Source organism: Balearica regulorum, chromosome 12 (assembly GCF_011004875.1).
Source record: "Balearica regulorum gibbericeps isolate bBalReg1 chromosome 12, bBalReg1.pri, whole genome shotgun sequence".
Lineage (NCBI taxonomy): Eukaryota > Metazoa > Chordata > Aves > Gruiformes > Gruidae > Balearica > Balearica regulorum.
In genome coordinates, this window is record NC_046195.1 from 20,793,668 (window position 1) to 20,810,102 (window position 16,435).

At 48.6% G+C, this 16,435-nt stretch overlaps 1 protein-coding gene across 5 annotated transcripts in view; it reads right to left on the minus strand.

Annotated features, from left to right (window-relative positions):
- The window catches only part of IGDCC4 (immunoglobulin superfamily DCC subclass member 4), a 100,757-nt gene extending 86,101 nt beyond the window's left edge, over positions 1-14,656 (minus strand). For all 5 annotated transcript variants that reach the window (XM_075764580.1, XM_075764577.1, XM_075764575.1 and 2 more), the window contains exon 1: positions 14,443-14,656. In XM_075764580.1, the coding sequence (XP_075620695.1) occupies positions 14,443-14,548 (106 nt within the window). In that variant the 5' untranslated portion in view covers positions 14,549-14,656. The remainder of the gene's footprint in view (positions 1-14,442) is intronic.
- Positions 14,657-16,435: the final 1,779 nt, after the last annotated feature.

Sequence of the window (16,435 nt, forward strand, 5' to 3'; positions counted from 1 at the left end):
TCCAAACCAACTTTCTCCCAGCTGCTATCTGGAACCACAGAAAGGAAAAGCAATACTCAAGATGTGCAAGGACTACTTGACTTTGCCCACCCATTTTACTCAGCAATCGGTGTTCTGGATATGCAAGCCAAAACGGAGCGTGATTAGGAGTAGGCAATAGCCTTGTAGAGACTGCTTGGCTTCACCTACAAAGCAGTACAGGGAGGGTTCACTCAGAGCCCTCAAGCCAAGCAAGGGGGAACCAGCATTTTGCCAAGCTTGTGTGCCAGGTCAGCTTACCACAGGATCGATTGATTGCCTTCTACCCAGCCACAACTGCACATAAACTTGGAAGATGACTTTGAACCCAAACAACAGCTGAGAAAACAGCTCTTATAAACTCCTCAGTGACCCATTACCTGTAACATCTGAAAAACAAGCTACTATCGTCGATGCTTTTTGGACATGGTTGTGCCTGTTCCCATAAGGAGAGGACAGCACTGAGATACTGACTCAAAGAAGACCCAAGGAACTGTGCCAGGATGGAGTGCATTCTAGTGTTCCTGAATTTTTCATTATCTTAAAGATCTTAATCATCAAAGATCTTTCTCATCCCTCTGCCTTCAACAGATGATCAAGGCATCAAATATTCCTGTACTACTTTTCCTTGCCCTCTTGCTAGGCACCGTTTAGTGTTACTTAGACTGTATCTGCCTTAGAAATTCCTTGCCTACACAAGAGATGTGGCAACATTTTGCTAAAGCTTCAGAATGAGAATAGCTGGAATTAATAGTATTTTGACCCCTGTTTCACTCAAACAGCAGAAGAACCCTTGTACCCAAGCACAAATACAGAGATACAACTCTACCACAGGCTCGGTGGTGATGTGCAAATACACGGCTCTACCGCAGCCCTCACACACACACCCCCCACTGAAACTTTACATGTTTCACCCACCACCTTCGTAGTTATGTGGCATAGCATGCAAAACTATGCGACAACCAAACAGTCCCTGCATAGAGAGAGGGATAATGGGATACATCTCTGCAGCAGCAGCTAGGCACCCATGTTCACAGAAGACCTCTCAGAAGCACCCAGCACTTTCTACCCAAGGCAAGGGGAAAGCCCCCAGGCTAGATACAGCTCTGTCCCCGCTGCCACCTCGCTTTGGCTCACCTTGACACAGAAGAGAAACATCTACATCTAAAGCGAGGATGGAGCTGCCTAGCTCTCATGGCTCCAAGATCCTGCCTCAGCTCCCAAAAAGAGGACTTTTGGGAAGTCCTCTTGCATTCTTTTGGGAACATCCATCTTGGTTTTGCTCCTTAAGTGAGTTTGTGAAACTGCTTCACGTAGCCTCAGCAAACATCTCCTCTTCCCTTCCTGGGTATCTGTGGCCACTTCCTGTCACAATCCATCAGCTGTGCCCTGTCCAATTGTTAGTTCCAGAGGTGGCCTCTGGCTATCCTAAGAGAATTTGCAAGCCCTCGATGTGTTCAGTGGACCATTGCCCCCAACAAAGCTCCTTCTGCCACTACCTTTTTCAAGGTTACAGCGTTGCTGAATAGAAATAGAATAGAAGCTGAATAGAAAAGAGGGGAAGATTCGGTTTGCCAAAACCCTCCATACATAAGAGTGTTGGTAATTAGGTGAAGGTACCTAAAACTTCCTGCTGAGGAAGCCATTGGGAGCCGCATACACAGAAGCAGGCCTGAACCTTCTCCAGGGACAGCAGATAATGTTTAGCCAAATGGCAGATTCTACATAACATTAATCTACTTTTACAGTCATGACAAAGAAAGAATTCAACCTTGCAAGCTGGACCTTCATAAGCATTACCCAGAAAAGGCATCTGCAGGGCCACGGAGGGAGTCCAGAACATGGTAACTTCTCAGTTGCACCTCATTCACCCCACTCAGGTCTTGCAGAAAATCCCACAACACCTGTACAGCTGGGGAACATGCACGCAGCCCAAGCCAGACCATGCCATCAGAAACCAACTCTCCACACAACCCCTTTCATGAGGCCTTGCTCTCCCACCTCTGTACAGCTGGCACAATGGTTAAATCTCCCTGACAGCACATGGATTTCACTGCTACTCACAGCGCAAATAAGATAATTAGGGCAGAAATCTTCAAAGCCCTGCCAATGCCGTTGGTAGTGAGATTCTGCAGTTCACCTGAAAATAAAAACAGAAGGAGGAGAGCAGGTAAAACCCCTTCTCCACCAACAGCCTGCACTCTAACTGTGAAACCATCCATCAAACAGATCAGTCCAGCTTCCATCAAGCTGGTCCTTCCTAGTAGCTAGGAAGTTCACGTATGAATACAATCCCTAAAAAAGAGGAGCACTTGTATGGGGGAACCAGTGGCACAACATATTTGCCACTAAAACACAAGCTACAAGCAGAGAAACTGTGATGTTTTAGTCAGTGACAGCCCTTTTATCTTGCTGTGTGCTGGCTTTCTCCTCACAAAAAGGGACCAGATCACATCTCTCTTCCTACCTGAAATGCTGTCTGCAAAGAAGAAGGGCAAAGAACCCTTCTGCAGTGGTGACACTGCTCTGACACATCCCAAGCCGTGTGCACTCCTCAGACTGAGCTGAAAGCTTTCACAAGAAAGAAAATCCCCTAGCATGTATTTAGAACTATTATATAGTATATTTCTGTTTTTTAAAGTTAAGCAAAGGGCCTCCCTTGTTTGCTCACATTTTCTTGATAGGCTGGGGTTCAAGTCTGGAGCGTCTCTTCACGACAGGGTATAAAATGCCATAATGCAGAGCAGACACAAAATGTCAAAACCGGCTCTGGTTTCAGTCCTATCAGGTACCCAAGAAATCTGCATATGTAGCCCCTCTCTCTGCTCCTCCTGCTTTCCAGCTCTCTCCACAACAGCCAACCTGTCCCACGGACCCCAGCAGCAAGGCCTCGGTGTGCGACTTGCCGCTCCAAGAAGACAAGAACCAACTCACACACTGTATCGTTACAAAGTCACCTACCCCTGAGAAGGGAACTCAGGCTCATCAAACTCCTGTCAACTCTCCTGCATTTCCCAGGTAATTGCACAAACCATGAATTAATGAGAAATAATGAGCCAGCACACAAGAGAAGAGATGACAATTCAGAACAGCAACAAAGAAAACTAATGGGAAAGTATGTTTTAATAGCTCACTGCAGACTACTGCCACTGCAAGCCTGCATCATCCCAAGAGAGGTTTTGCTTCTGTGGGAGGACACAAGGACCACAGAGTGCACACACCACCCACACAGCATGGGAACACAAGAGAAAGGTGAGCGGGGCTTAGCCCAGGAGTTAATTTTGCAGAGAACAGACAGCGTGGGTAGTCCAGACAAAGCACCAGACTGTCCGGGCACAGCTCTGTCACCATCCACCACACAGCCTCTGGGAAGTCACAAACCCCATCTGTGCTTCACTGCCTGGCTGCAGCGTCTGACGCCAGCTCTCTCCGTGGGTGCGGATTACCCCTAGCTTTATCTAGCCATGCTCTGCTCCTTTTTGTTATCACTTAACCCACAAAGGTACGCTATCAATACAGCTAGCCAACCAGCCTTACTCGGACAACAGCAGATAAGAGGGTAGGTTTGAGAAGGAGACATTGAAAATAATAAAATATGAGATGCTAAACTGCGTAAGTCAAAGGAGTGCCCACAGCTAGACAATGTGATGATCTTACCAAGGACTTGACCGTCTCAGGACTTTGCATCCTCCTGGCATAACTTCTCACCGCGTCCACTTTTAAAAGACAGTATCTGATTGTGATCTGGAAACTCAGTTATTGAAAATGCAAAGTGAGCTCTTACAGCTCAGGGATCATGTTAAGAGAAACAGCAAGAAAACACCCGTATCTATGGAAAACAAGGAGCAGTACCACCTTTTGAAGACGGTTAGGACTGAGGGTCAGAACGGGTGGGAATTTGCCCTCCCATTTCCAAATTTAAACTTACTTACATCACAGTAACATGAATATATTGAATAGCCTATGTTCCAAAATCCCTTGCACCTACTTGGCTGCTTAACTTTCCAACATCTACAGTGCATTTACCCACTGTCAGGGCAAGTTTCACTTCAGAGCACATAAATCTTTCCTTTTTCCAAAGCTGCAGCCAGCTGAAACCTGACAGTTTGAGGACAAAGCAGTAAAAGGACTGGGTCTGCTTCCAAATGGTGAAGGACACGCTTTCAACGCTACGGTACCCAAGCAGCAGAATGCCTGTGGGGACCATCACACCATTCTGGGGCCCTCCTGTATCAACGGGGTCCAAGCTCGGATGCGATACTTCTCCCTGCTGTCTCCGGACTTCTGTTTATTTCACCAGAACACATCTAAAAACAACACCTGTGAGTATACTGAGATTTCAGCAAAAACGCCCAAATCATCCTTTTTTTTTTTGGTGGTTTTTTTTTTTCCTCTCCACAGTGAAGAAAGGTTTTGTCTCTGTGCATCAGACTGCTAGATGAGCACTATAGATGGTGCCTGCTCTAGACCAAGGAACAACCTCATTTGTTAGTAAAAACAGATTTATTTCCATTAATCTAGACTAATTCCTGCTGCTCCTCTTTTAATGAGGTCCTGTGTGCCTCAGCACATAACATCAGTGCAGGAGAAATTCTCATCTTCATAACCAGGCAATTTTGGGCCATTTTGAATAGCTCCTTCTCTAGTGTAAGAAGGAAATGATGAGAACGATGCCTCTTCCAAAGTGCCAATTTCATTTTAGCGAGTGCTGGGTGATCATTCTCATGTTCAGGTCAGTAACAGCCTTGCAAAATCTCCCTGACTTCATCCAACTTTCACTACTGCTAAGCAGGGATTAACATTAATTGTGCCCACCTCATATTAGCCAAGGATTATTTGTTAGTCACCAGCCTATAATCACTTGCATTTTCCAGCAGAGACCTTTACATCACTCAGTTAGCAGGATAATCCAAGTCACATTTTTAATGAAATCTACATGAAAACGCACATCCACACCCTTGTCTTCCCCCTTCCAAAATACCCAATTAGTTCAGCTTAGGAAATGCCATAAAAATTAATACTGTGAAATTTCTAGTCTAACAAGTTTCTGGTGAGAAGAAAATATTCCCTACAAGGGCAGTATTTTTTTAAACCCACAAACTTTAAAATACATACACAAATAATCAGGATTTTTCATTGACAGGCCTGCACATACCACGTACACATCTCTGCATTCACACTGCACCCGCACACATCCAGTGCTGATGCACCACAGACAGGCAGGCACAACCACATCTGCACAGCCACGTACACGGATGCATTTTGTCCAGCACCTATTCCCCCATCTCTACAGGCCTCTCCATCTAAAATATGCTGCCCCGCAGCGTCTGGACACCTCCACCCCAAATGTACTCATGCTCAGTTCCTCTGAGAGGAATTTTAATACCTCATTTTACAAATTAAAAACTCTGATGCAGAGGCTTGCCTGAAGCCACTCATAAGTGTGCCATGCAGCAGGGAACCACATGTCTCCTTCCTAAAGCCTGAGAAGTCCTACTATTGGTTTCCTACTTCTGAAGGCTCACTGCTGCTTCGTGGACACAGCTGGGCAGAGGCTGGAGACATTTACACAAGAAAATAAAAACCATGTTGTGTAGGTGACATGGAAAAGGGCAGAGGAATCTTTATGAGCAGGAGAGGGCAAAGCTCCATATGCTCCACCTGTATTTGAAGTGCTGATGGAGGACGTGGCTGAGATGTTATTTGGTGAAAGCTGCTGTAAGACTGAGTATTTTTCTACACAAGTGTAACTACATGGTGTGATTCCAGCTTAGATAGCAGCCTTTCTCTTTAAAAGCTATACGGAAGCTGCACGTACGTGCCCCATTCCAATCCTTCCTCTGGTTTCCTGCATGTTTTCCGCTGCAAAATCCAAAATCTGCCTTGGCAACAGCTCGGCTGCTCACCAAAGAGGCACTCTCGAAGCTGAAGGTTTCTTTACCTTTCCCTCTGCTTGGCTCCAGTCCCATCACATCTGGAAAGCCGCATCCAGCACCAGCTGTCCGAGCTGAACAGCAGCTCTGCCTAAGCTGCGGGGGAACAGGTGCCCCCAGAGACTCGCAGGGTCCAGTTCTGAAGTCAGGCTCTGAATCAAAGTAGCTAAGAAATTCCTCTGCTGAGCAAACACCTAACCGCTGAGAAAAGCAGGGCTTTTACATACACTAGTGTTAGCTACACAAGGCAGAGATTAAGGGATGGAAAACAGGTGAAAGACTCAAGGATCTGCACGTATTCAGCTCAGTAAAGAGCAGATTACCAGGAAACTCAGTGTACACTTACTCACAGGGAGGCTTTTCACACCAGTACCTGTCTTCATACACACCTATAAACCCCAGCTAGGTAAATTCAGACTAAATGAAAGTGCGCATTAGTGAGTGAGGACATCAAACCAGCTTACTGAGGGGCTGTGACGGACAAGCACCCACAAGACACTTTTAAGTCAGAAGCAGGTGCTGCTCTTTAAGAGATGCTCTTTCTTGTTCAAGCACACCCGTTAAACCTGAAACAAGAAATGTTCTCAGCTTCTTGCAGTACACACGAAGCCAGCACAACCTCGCTAGTCTTCAACCTACAAAACTATCCAAGCGCCTTGACTGGTATTTAAAAAAAAAACCAAACAAACAAAAAAACCACACAAAAAAAAACCAACCAAAGAGTGAGAAGAATTATTTGACAGCTCAGCCTCGTGCCTGGATGCTGAAGTGTTACTGAAGCCTTTCACCCCGCACTTAACTCCCTCGGCTGCTAAACAGAAAATCCTGGCAGCAGCCACAAGCGTTAAGTAAATGGGAAGCTATTCTCTGCCAGCAGCTGGGAGAAACTTCCTTCTCTCCCCACTTTGCACGTAAAGAAAACCCCACAATAGTACTTGAGGTAATGCTGCTAGCCAGATTTTCAACTGACAGACTCTTGAGGAAAGCCTCCAGATACGAAGTCTGCTCCTAAGGACCCTCTTCAAGCGGGTGACATTTGACTTCAGGAACGTACGGCTCATCTCCTCGAGAAAAGGAGTACAAAGGAAAAAAAAGAAAAGTTGCATTTACTGTGACCTAGGAAAAACAGAGCTAAATAATTTTGATCAATATTTTGATTTCTCTGACAAAAGCCGCAATCAGTGCTGACATAAACAACTGGTTAGCAAGCTGGGGGGGGGGGGGGCAGGAGGGGTAAATCAAACCAGAGTTTCAAGACACTTATCTTTCCATCGCAACAATTGCCACCAATGACAGTAATTTACATGGCTAATAGGCAGCATTATGTTTACAAAATCATTCTTGGGAAGGAGGATCTAAACAATTTTTGCCAACCCAGCAAAGGAGTTGGTATTGGATCAGATGCTGGGTTTCTTTTTCCCCTTTTATCTTCTATGTGTATTTTGCCAAGACGCCTTGCTATGCGACAGCACATAGTGCCTTCGCAAGGCACACAAACCTGTGGAACACACGATTGCCCTCCTATCGCAACAGGAATTCTCTAACAGCAGGGCTGCCTGAGCCTCTGTGGCAGGGAAAATATCTATCAAGCAGGAAATAATGGAAAGTCAAGCCTGTGGCCTCAGAACCTCCACCCCATGCCACACTTCTTACCCACTGCTGAAGATAACCTCAAGCAAGCCCCAGCACCTCGAACACAAGCCTTATCTCCCACACAGTGACAGGTCCCATCCCAACACCACACGCTAAACCCCCTGGACATCAACCTGAACACCTGTTAATTCTCTGCCCTCCCTTACCCTTGTCTTTTTTGGTCACGAAAAGCTCCATGTCTCCTTCCTACATGCTCTCTCAAGGCTTTGCCAAGAGCCAACAGGCGAGCGGGACTGGCAGGGCACAGAAATGGGCTGCAACTAGCCCAGTCCCTCTGGGCCAACACGATTAAGAGGACTATGTGTATCATCCTTTTACTACAGCACTAATATTTCCAGAAAGGTAACTGCACATCACATTGGCACTACAAGGAGCACACTGGAGCTTTTCACTACACCACCTCCAAAAAGAGGGACAAAAAAGGGACAAAGATTTCCAGAGGAACATAAAAGCCTTCTCAGTTGCAACAACAAATAAAAAAAAAAATAAAACCAGTGAATACTTTTCTAGTTTTCTTTCAGTATCAGGCACAATTCCCTTTTTATCTAGAAAATACATGCACCCATTCTGCAAATCAGATCAATTAGCCAGCCAAGAGACACAGAGAGGACAGTCTTGAATTAAGTGCAAAACTTCAGGTAATTTTGAAGTCTATAAGCACTAGTGATGCTTTTGAAAGAGAAGATCCATCAAAGCCCTGCATGCATAAACAGCCAGGTTTTGCCTAAACCCTTGGTGTATTAACACAACACAGCATGGGAAATCCATCCCATTAAGTAATGACCTTTTTGGTCACACCAATTAACTCGATCATCTATCGACAGTCAATTTAGAAACTATCAGGGATACATGTTTCCCAGCACAGGCAATGAAACATAAAGCAGGACCTTAATCTCATTCCCCACGACCCACTGCCAGCCTGGCATCACTTCTGCATCTCAGGTTTGCTCCAAGTTCTGCCACCCAGCACCTTTCTCTGGAGTTCTGTTTTAACTGTTTGATTTCCCAAACTCTTACACTTAACAAGGTGCTAAGCCATCCTGACTCCAAGGGGAATGTGGTTCAACAACCCAATCAGGAAGTAAGAGCAGGGAAGTCAGAATAAGGGAAGGGGCCACAGCAGACTGAGCACAGGTGCAATAGCTTCACACACTAGGTTTTAATCCTCCCACCAATTTGGGCTGAGAGCAACCTCTGGGGATGCTCACATTTCATTAACACACCTTTAATATTAAAGACCTGTCCACAAGAAATCCACGAGAGAGCTTGAAAAAAAATTACAACATTAAAAAACAAGAAAGCATAGAATAAACCAGGTTATTCAATAGCTCAGCCAAATTTAATATGGCAGTAACAAGCAATTGTGTTTAAAATGCAGATATGGGTTTTTAAATAATTCCAGAACATCTGATATGAAAGTTTCGGTGGAATACAGTAATTGCTTATCATAACCACCACAGAGTACATTTATTACCCATGGAGATAACACACTGCATCTGCTGGACTTCTCAGATAAAGCACGCCCGTATCACAACAGCAGGATCCCAGGGATTAAGAGCAGGAGAGGATCTGACTCAAACAGAGACACCAAAGGGCACCAGTGACATGAATGAAAACAAATCCGAGGGAGAAGCACCATGACCTACATGCTCACAAGCAAAGTGTCTTGACTCCTGCAAACAAGAAAGCGTTAGATATGCTCAAAAAAGGCTGATGACAAGTGTTTGGGTTCTCTCAGGGAATTTCTCTTCCCAACAGCTGCAACTCTAGCAGGTATGTACCTTCCTGGAAATAAACACTGACCAGCTCTTCCCCTCCGTCCCTATGAAGGCTCTGTAGTCCTTGAAACTAGGAAAATTCAATGATGTTTCAAGGATGACTTCAGCATACCAGCAAAAGTCAGACAAACTAGAAGGGAGCTCTGCAGTCCTTCCCCTCATGTCTGGTGTGGGGTTTAGCATCTCTGGAAGGGCTCGCGAAAACACAGCTCAACTCTGCTTTTTATGAGGATGGCAGATTTGAGTTTTAACAACTGTGGATCCTCTCACCAAGAAGCCATTAAGTCAGAAAAGCATAAGCAGCACTTGGATGTCACTTACTCATGGGATTTTAATAAATGCAAGAAGGGTACTTAGAGTGACGGTGGTGTTCATGTATTTACAGTGTGCAACAGCATCTTCTGCCCAGTTGGAACAAACGAGGAAACTGAGGCAAAGACAGCAAGTGACCAACACAAAGACAACAGAAACAGCCAATGTCACAGCAGCTCCAAGTCCTGTGTTTGGAAAATGCCTTCCCAAGAAGAGAGGAAAGCAAAACAGCTACCAAGCCCTGTGACGTGAATGGTGGTGTAACCATAAAACAACAGCATGTTTTAAAGCATAAAAGACTTAAAAAATAAACAAGTGGATAAAAGGACATTGACATTGTGATTTCCTGCAGCTTTGTGTCTTGTTTGGGTGGGACAGGGTAATCCAGTCACAAGGTGCAAGCTCTGTTCAAAGCTCTTCCTGCAGTTTAAGCATGTCAGGTTCCTTCCCTAGGTGGGTTTTCCAGTGCCTCAGTCCATGCAGAAACCGTGTCTCTGTCCTTTATTGAATCACTTTTTTTCAAAACCTCAGAATTATCCATATCCACACTAGCTGTGACTGACCAGCAGGTCCAAAAATTATTTGGAAAAGGGAGATGGACAGACAACCAAACGGTATGACTACCTAAGTCTCTTTTCCTTAGAAAACCAAACTAAAAATACCGCAGACAAGCAGATCCAGCTCTTCAGAAAGCAACGAAATTGCACCAGAGTTGATTTTGGCCCAACATGCACTTGGCAAATACTGATAACAAGGATTTACCATATCCCCTGTAGTATTACAGCTGACTATAAAGCAAACATTTGCTTCCTACAGATAACAAAATGACTATGATCGCTCTGGGTTTGTAAAGGTTAGGGTTTCTGCCATCACCCAAGGCAATCCTATAATTTTAAGTGTCCAAGCAGAAAATCCCCTACGTGTAACGCTGGCCTCAGTTTTCCCTCAGGTACCCACTCACCTCACGCAGAGATAGAGTTTGGGATGGATTCCAGTGACAAATTACAATCACATTAAATATTAATTCCCATCTCTAATTATATAACCATGACTAGGCTTAATGGCCAGGCAGCCATTTAAACAGGAGAGGAGCGTGTAAATCATGCAAGCAACATCTCTTGCGCTGCAAATGCTCAAACTAGTTCACAAGCACCTGGTTTTTTTCCCTGGGAAAACAGCCAGACTTTGGGAAGGCTGCTCCGATGGGGGCAGAGTTCAAATCACCTGGCAAGCAATAAAGTTTCAGGAGTCACAGATTCATGAGCCAGCACTGGACAATGCAGCACCCTGCCCTCGGGATAGTTGTACACTATAGTGACAAAGACTATATACATGCAGAATAATTATTGATAGATTTTCATCCTCATTGATGGATTTTACCCTCTCAACACCTTCGACAGAGAAGCACGCAACATCTCTACTTTTGTCTAAAGATAGCCCCTGAGGACACTAGAGCAGATGAAGCAACTGGCCCAGGATCACAGCAGGCTCTCAAGCAAGACATCCCGTGTGCCACGGCAACGTCCAACCCACCCCAGCAGTTCCCCAAACGCTGGTGGCTCTGGTGTCGCCGATGCACAGAGACCTGCGCCGTACCACAGAAGCTGCTTCCAGCTCCAAATCAGGCTGCAAGCACGCAGCAGGGAGAATCGTCTCCCTTCTTCCCCAGGGAAAGGCAAATTGCCAAACATTTTCTTTTTAAATTATTACTTGCACCACTCTGAAGCGGCTCGCGAACCATCAGCGATACACCCACCCCGCGTGGGGCCCCCTGCAGCAGATCAAACTTTCTACAGCTGCCAGGAGAAAGTCTGCTGCAGAAATGGGGGAGACATCAGAAAATTAGCAGGTTCTGCTTCACTTTGGACTTCAAGGTAGTGAAAGGAGAGGGCACAAAAAAAAAGAAAAAGAGAAGGAAAAAGCTAGGGAAAACAGGGAAAATAAACCGCTGAGGCTTGGTTCTGGTTTTCTCTTTCAGCTTCACATGCCATAAGACAAACAGGGACACATGAGCAGAAACATTCCCCACTTTCGAGCAGCCTCTGCAGTCAGGGCTTGGAGACTGGCTGTCATGACAGCCACAGCACAGCGGCAGCAAGCTCCCGCACAAGGAAACTGCCCCTGGAAACACGATACAGGCAAAACCTCACTACTAGGAGTGTTTGGCACTGTCAGCGCCTCTCATTTCTTGGGGACCATAAGAAAAACCCCTTCCCTGCACCACTCCTCCTGCCTCCTTGCAACCCAGCCCACGGACAGGCAACACTACACTACCACAGCCAACGGGGCAAGCGGATCTGCATGCAGGTGACGTCCTGCGAAGCGCAGGCGACCGGAGCGGCAGAGACGTGCGATCCCTGAACAATGGCAACACTGACTTCCCTAGGCGAAGGCACCAACTGCACACGGCAGGCTGCGGGGTTACGCCGCCAAGACGAACGCGACAAGAAGGATAAAACAAATCAGAACTAAAGTTAGGTGATGTCAAAAAAAGAAATCTGTTCTGCAGCAAGAGGACCCAACCACAAATCCAAATGACATAACCCCAGATGGATTTCAGCTGATCACTCAGATGGAAAGCTCAGCCCACTTCCCACCAACACGTCCCTTATCGAGAGCCCCAAGGAAAGCAACTCACACAACCCCCTTGCCAGAGTCAACTGAAGAGGGGTTTGTTGGGGTTTTGTTTTTTTTCTTAAACCCTTTCCTGCTACTGCAGGGAAAACAGTCTCAAAGACAGACAGGCAGAAGGCTTTCAAAACACTGGATCACATCCCCAGCTAGTGTGAACTGGCACAGCTTCCATCAAGTCCACAGAAGGGGGGGAAGGTTTTCCAGTCTACTTCTAAGTATTTCATACCCAGCGAAGCCTGAACTTTGGATCAAAACACATGGGCTTAGGGATCAAATGCAGACTTTCCCAAAACCATTTCAACCCTCTGCCAAATTAATTTCAGATTGAAACAAGTCCATGTTTTTCTTTTCAGAATCAAACCCACCTGTTGGAAAGTACATCCGCACGTACCGAGTGGCACATCCACAGACTGCGGGCACGCACTCTCTACCTCTTTACACAATACGTGGCCCATTGTTAGAAAACAAACAGAAACAATTTTCACTAGTTGCCTAATTGCTTGCAAAAAAAAAAGCAGAGAAGCCACAACTGCAAATTCCCACAAAGCATTTGAAGTTTTCTTATTGAAGTGCGTTTGAAAAACAACATCCACTCCACCACCTTGCTTTTTTTTTTTTTTTTAAAAATCATTGTTCTCCATTACAAGCCTCGGGATCCACTTTGCTGTTTGCTCAAACACGCAGGAGACACAGCTCCCACCCCAGCTTACCCGTTCATCTGCTGGTGGGGTCACAGACCGCCATCCATCTAGAAAAACCCACATGCACCGATGACAATGGGCCATTTACACGGACCGTTATTCATTTCTACACACAGCCACCGTAACACTGCACCTATATCAAATGATAACCTACCCCTTATGGGAGCTCACAATGTTCCGAAAAAAAGAAAGAAAAGAAAACAACCCTGTAGCCACCCACCACGCTGTATTCTCCCCCCAAAGGGTATTTTTAAAGCTATAAAGACTAAACATCCTTTGTGGTGTTATGATGTTCTGCCAAACCTGAATGCATCATAAAGAGGAATAAAAATGTACAATGACATAGGGATGGCTCCTCCACCGCAGTCCCCCGTTTAGGAGGCTCTTTTAAACAAGAGGAACTCCAAGGCACACACACGACTCACGTTTCTCGGTGCAGTTCCGCCAGCCTACACCTTTCCAACCCCTTCTCAGGGACGAGGACAAAAGCTGTTGCGGGTCTGTGCACGCAGAGGGAACAAATCACGCGCCCCAAGGTCTGCAGCTCCAACGACCGTCGATGCAAACTTCAATGGTGAACACAGAAAGTCGGCCGGCTCGACAAGTGTACGTGTACCCACACACGGAGCTGTTTGCGTAACCGTTGCAAAACGGAGGGCGCGAGGAGCACGGCTATTCCTGGGTCACTTCCTTGACCAACAGGACATCTGCCCACCAACGCATCCTGCCCTGGCCAGAGCGGGGCGAGGGGAGACGAGGGTCCCCACCATGGCCCTGCCAGACACTTGGGCCTGCTCCGGGCCAGCCCCACGCTGGACAAGCGCTTCAGCCCTGGGCCAGCCTGGCACAGCAGCCAGTTTCCAGAGGAAACTTGAGCACTGCCGCTGAGCGCTGGCAAGGCGGAGGCCCGGGGGTCGCTGCTGCTGGCCTGCTCCCCCCCCCCAAGCCCTCTGAGGGGGTATCCCTGCAGGGGACACCCAGTGTCACCCCCAAAAGGTGACCCCCAAAGGAGGCACTGTCCAGACACGGCCAGGAGCGTGGCTGTCGACTGACTCAGGGGGACAGAAAGTGGCTAGGGGAGAGAAGGGGATGGAGGGGGGTGTGTGGAAAATGGCCACGGGAGGGGGGACACGGCCACTGAGGGGGGGAAAAGGGCGACTGGGGGGGGGGAACGGTCATGAAGGGGGAGAGAGGGCTGCTAAGGCGGGGGGGGGGGGGGGAGCGAGAAACGGCGGGGAAGAGGGTCCCGGCCGAGGAGCGCATCCCCGCGGGGAGCCGGACGCTGCCCATGGCCGGGCTGGGCGCAGTGCAAGGGCAGGTGGCACCGCGGCCCCACGCGCGACCGCGACCGCGACCGTCCGTGGGCTCGGGGGGGCACCGACCCCCACCACCACCCTCTCCTTCCTCACCCACCTTGCACGGCCAGGACTGCGAGGGCGGAGAAGCAGAGACAAAGCAGGTCCTCCAGCGCCATGTAAGCCCCGCCGGGCGCCGGGAGCAGGGGCCGCCGCGGCCGCATCTAAGAGGGGAGCGCGCTCTCCCGCCGCCCCACCGCCATCTTGTGCGAGCGCCCCAGCCCCACGCTGCCCGCCGGCGCCGCCGGGCCCGCTGCCGGGGGCGGCCCTGGCCTGCCGCTGCTCCGCCTTTGTCAGCGGGTTCGCCGCCGAGCCGAGGGGGGCTCCTCCCGCCCTCCTCGACAGCGGCGGGACCAACAGGTTGCTGCCAGCCCGCGGCGGGGGGAGCGGCCCCGTTCCCTGATGGGGGGGGGGGGGTGTGTGAAGCGGGGCCGGGCTCCCGCGGCAGGTGCGGACCTCGTCCGCCGGGCCGGCAGCTCCCCAGGCCAGCAAACAGGGGGTTATAAACATTTTATGTGGGTTTTTTATTAATTTTTTCCCCCTTCTCATTAGGGTTTTGGGTTTTTTCCCTTTTTTGCCGCAGGTGAGTGTGGAGAATACCGCGCTGTCGCCAGCCGTCATCTTCCCCCTGACGGTGCTCCAGCGGGGGGACACCTCTGCCAGCCCCTCTGTCCCGTCAGGGCTGCCGGAGCCCTCTGCGGCGCCCACCCTCGGCTGCCTGCCGCTTTCCGCTGACAGACGGACAGGCACAAGCCACCCAGCGGCTCGCACCGCCACAGCCGGAGGGCTGACGGCCACCCACCCGCAGGCCTTGCTCTCGGCGGGTGCAGGCCCGTGTCCGTGGGGAGGAGATGAGGCTGCCGCCCTATCTGTGCTGCGCGGCAAACACACACCAGTGACCATATCACCCTCAGCTTGCAGTCCCACTGGGGCTCGTTTCGAAGCACAACTCCTTCAGGTATATATCGTTCATTGGGCTTTTCAGGCATTGAAGTCTAGCCTATGCTTCTCAGCTGTCTTTAAAAAGAAAGCAAATAAAATACAAGGTGCAGCCTGTCCACACTCCATCGCTGCGGAGAGAGGCAGGACCCATCCACCAGCTGAGCCAAGCAGTGGAAATGAGGCGGGGAGGTGAATGGTGCTGAAAGATGGAGACCAAGGCTGCTGCCTCCCCGGCTTGGCTGGGTCCCAGACACAAAGTCATGCTGCACGGCTGCGCGTAAAGCCGCAGGTGCAGGTCTAGTCCTGAGGACAAATGACACCAAGACCTTCCTTCAGCCGCTGGTGCCAAGCAGAAGGGCAGGCGCATCCGGAGCGGGTAGGATGGGGTCTGCTTTGGCTTCCAAAAGCAGAAGAGCCTGCGTGGCACATGGGGATGTTTTATCGCAGCAGTGTGGAATACAGCTATGTGGGCTCCAGCTATGCAGAATATGAAAAAAGAAACCTTTTTAATCCAGGCCCTCCTATTTATTAGCTTGTATAATGAACTATAAAAACCTAAATGAAACCAGAAAGGCTGCGTGGTGGGAAGCAGGGTTCCCATGTGTATGAGTTGGCACTATCAGCACAGACAAGCCCTGGGAGCCAGCAGCCCCCTGCTCTGGACAGACGTGCAGCGAGGCTTTGCCTGGCATCGGGGGCAACGAGGCCACAGCAAACCCACCGACCCTGTATCTGCACCATCCGTACGCTTACCTCCCTGCGGAAAGAAAAGGGGATAGCAATAGCCATGCTTCCTTCTGCACTACTCCAGCATGGAGCTAAAGCTTAACACCCTCCACAAACCCTCCTTTCTCTGTGGGCCTTTCCCACCTGCTCCTTTCTGCGTGAGGTGGTTTTAAAGGTGCTGTCAAATTGCTGTAAGGAGGCTGTAGAGGAATGTCTCCTCATTGTGTCTGCCAGTGGTTTCTTTCAGACACACCCCTGCTCTTTTTTCATCAAATCCCAGACATTTCTCCCTCTCTTTAAGCAAGGAAACCTTTACCTAAAAGTCAAGCAAATCTGGCATGATATAAATAATGAAAACTGCTAGTGGTCTGCAAAATACTGCC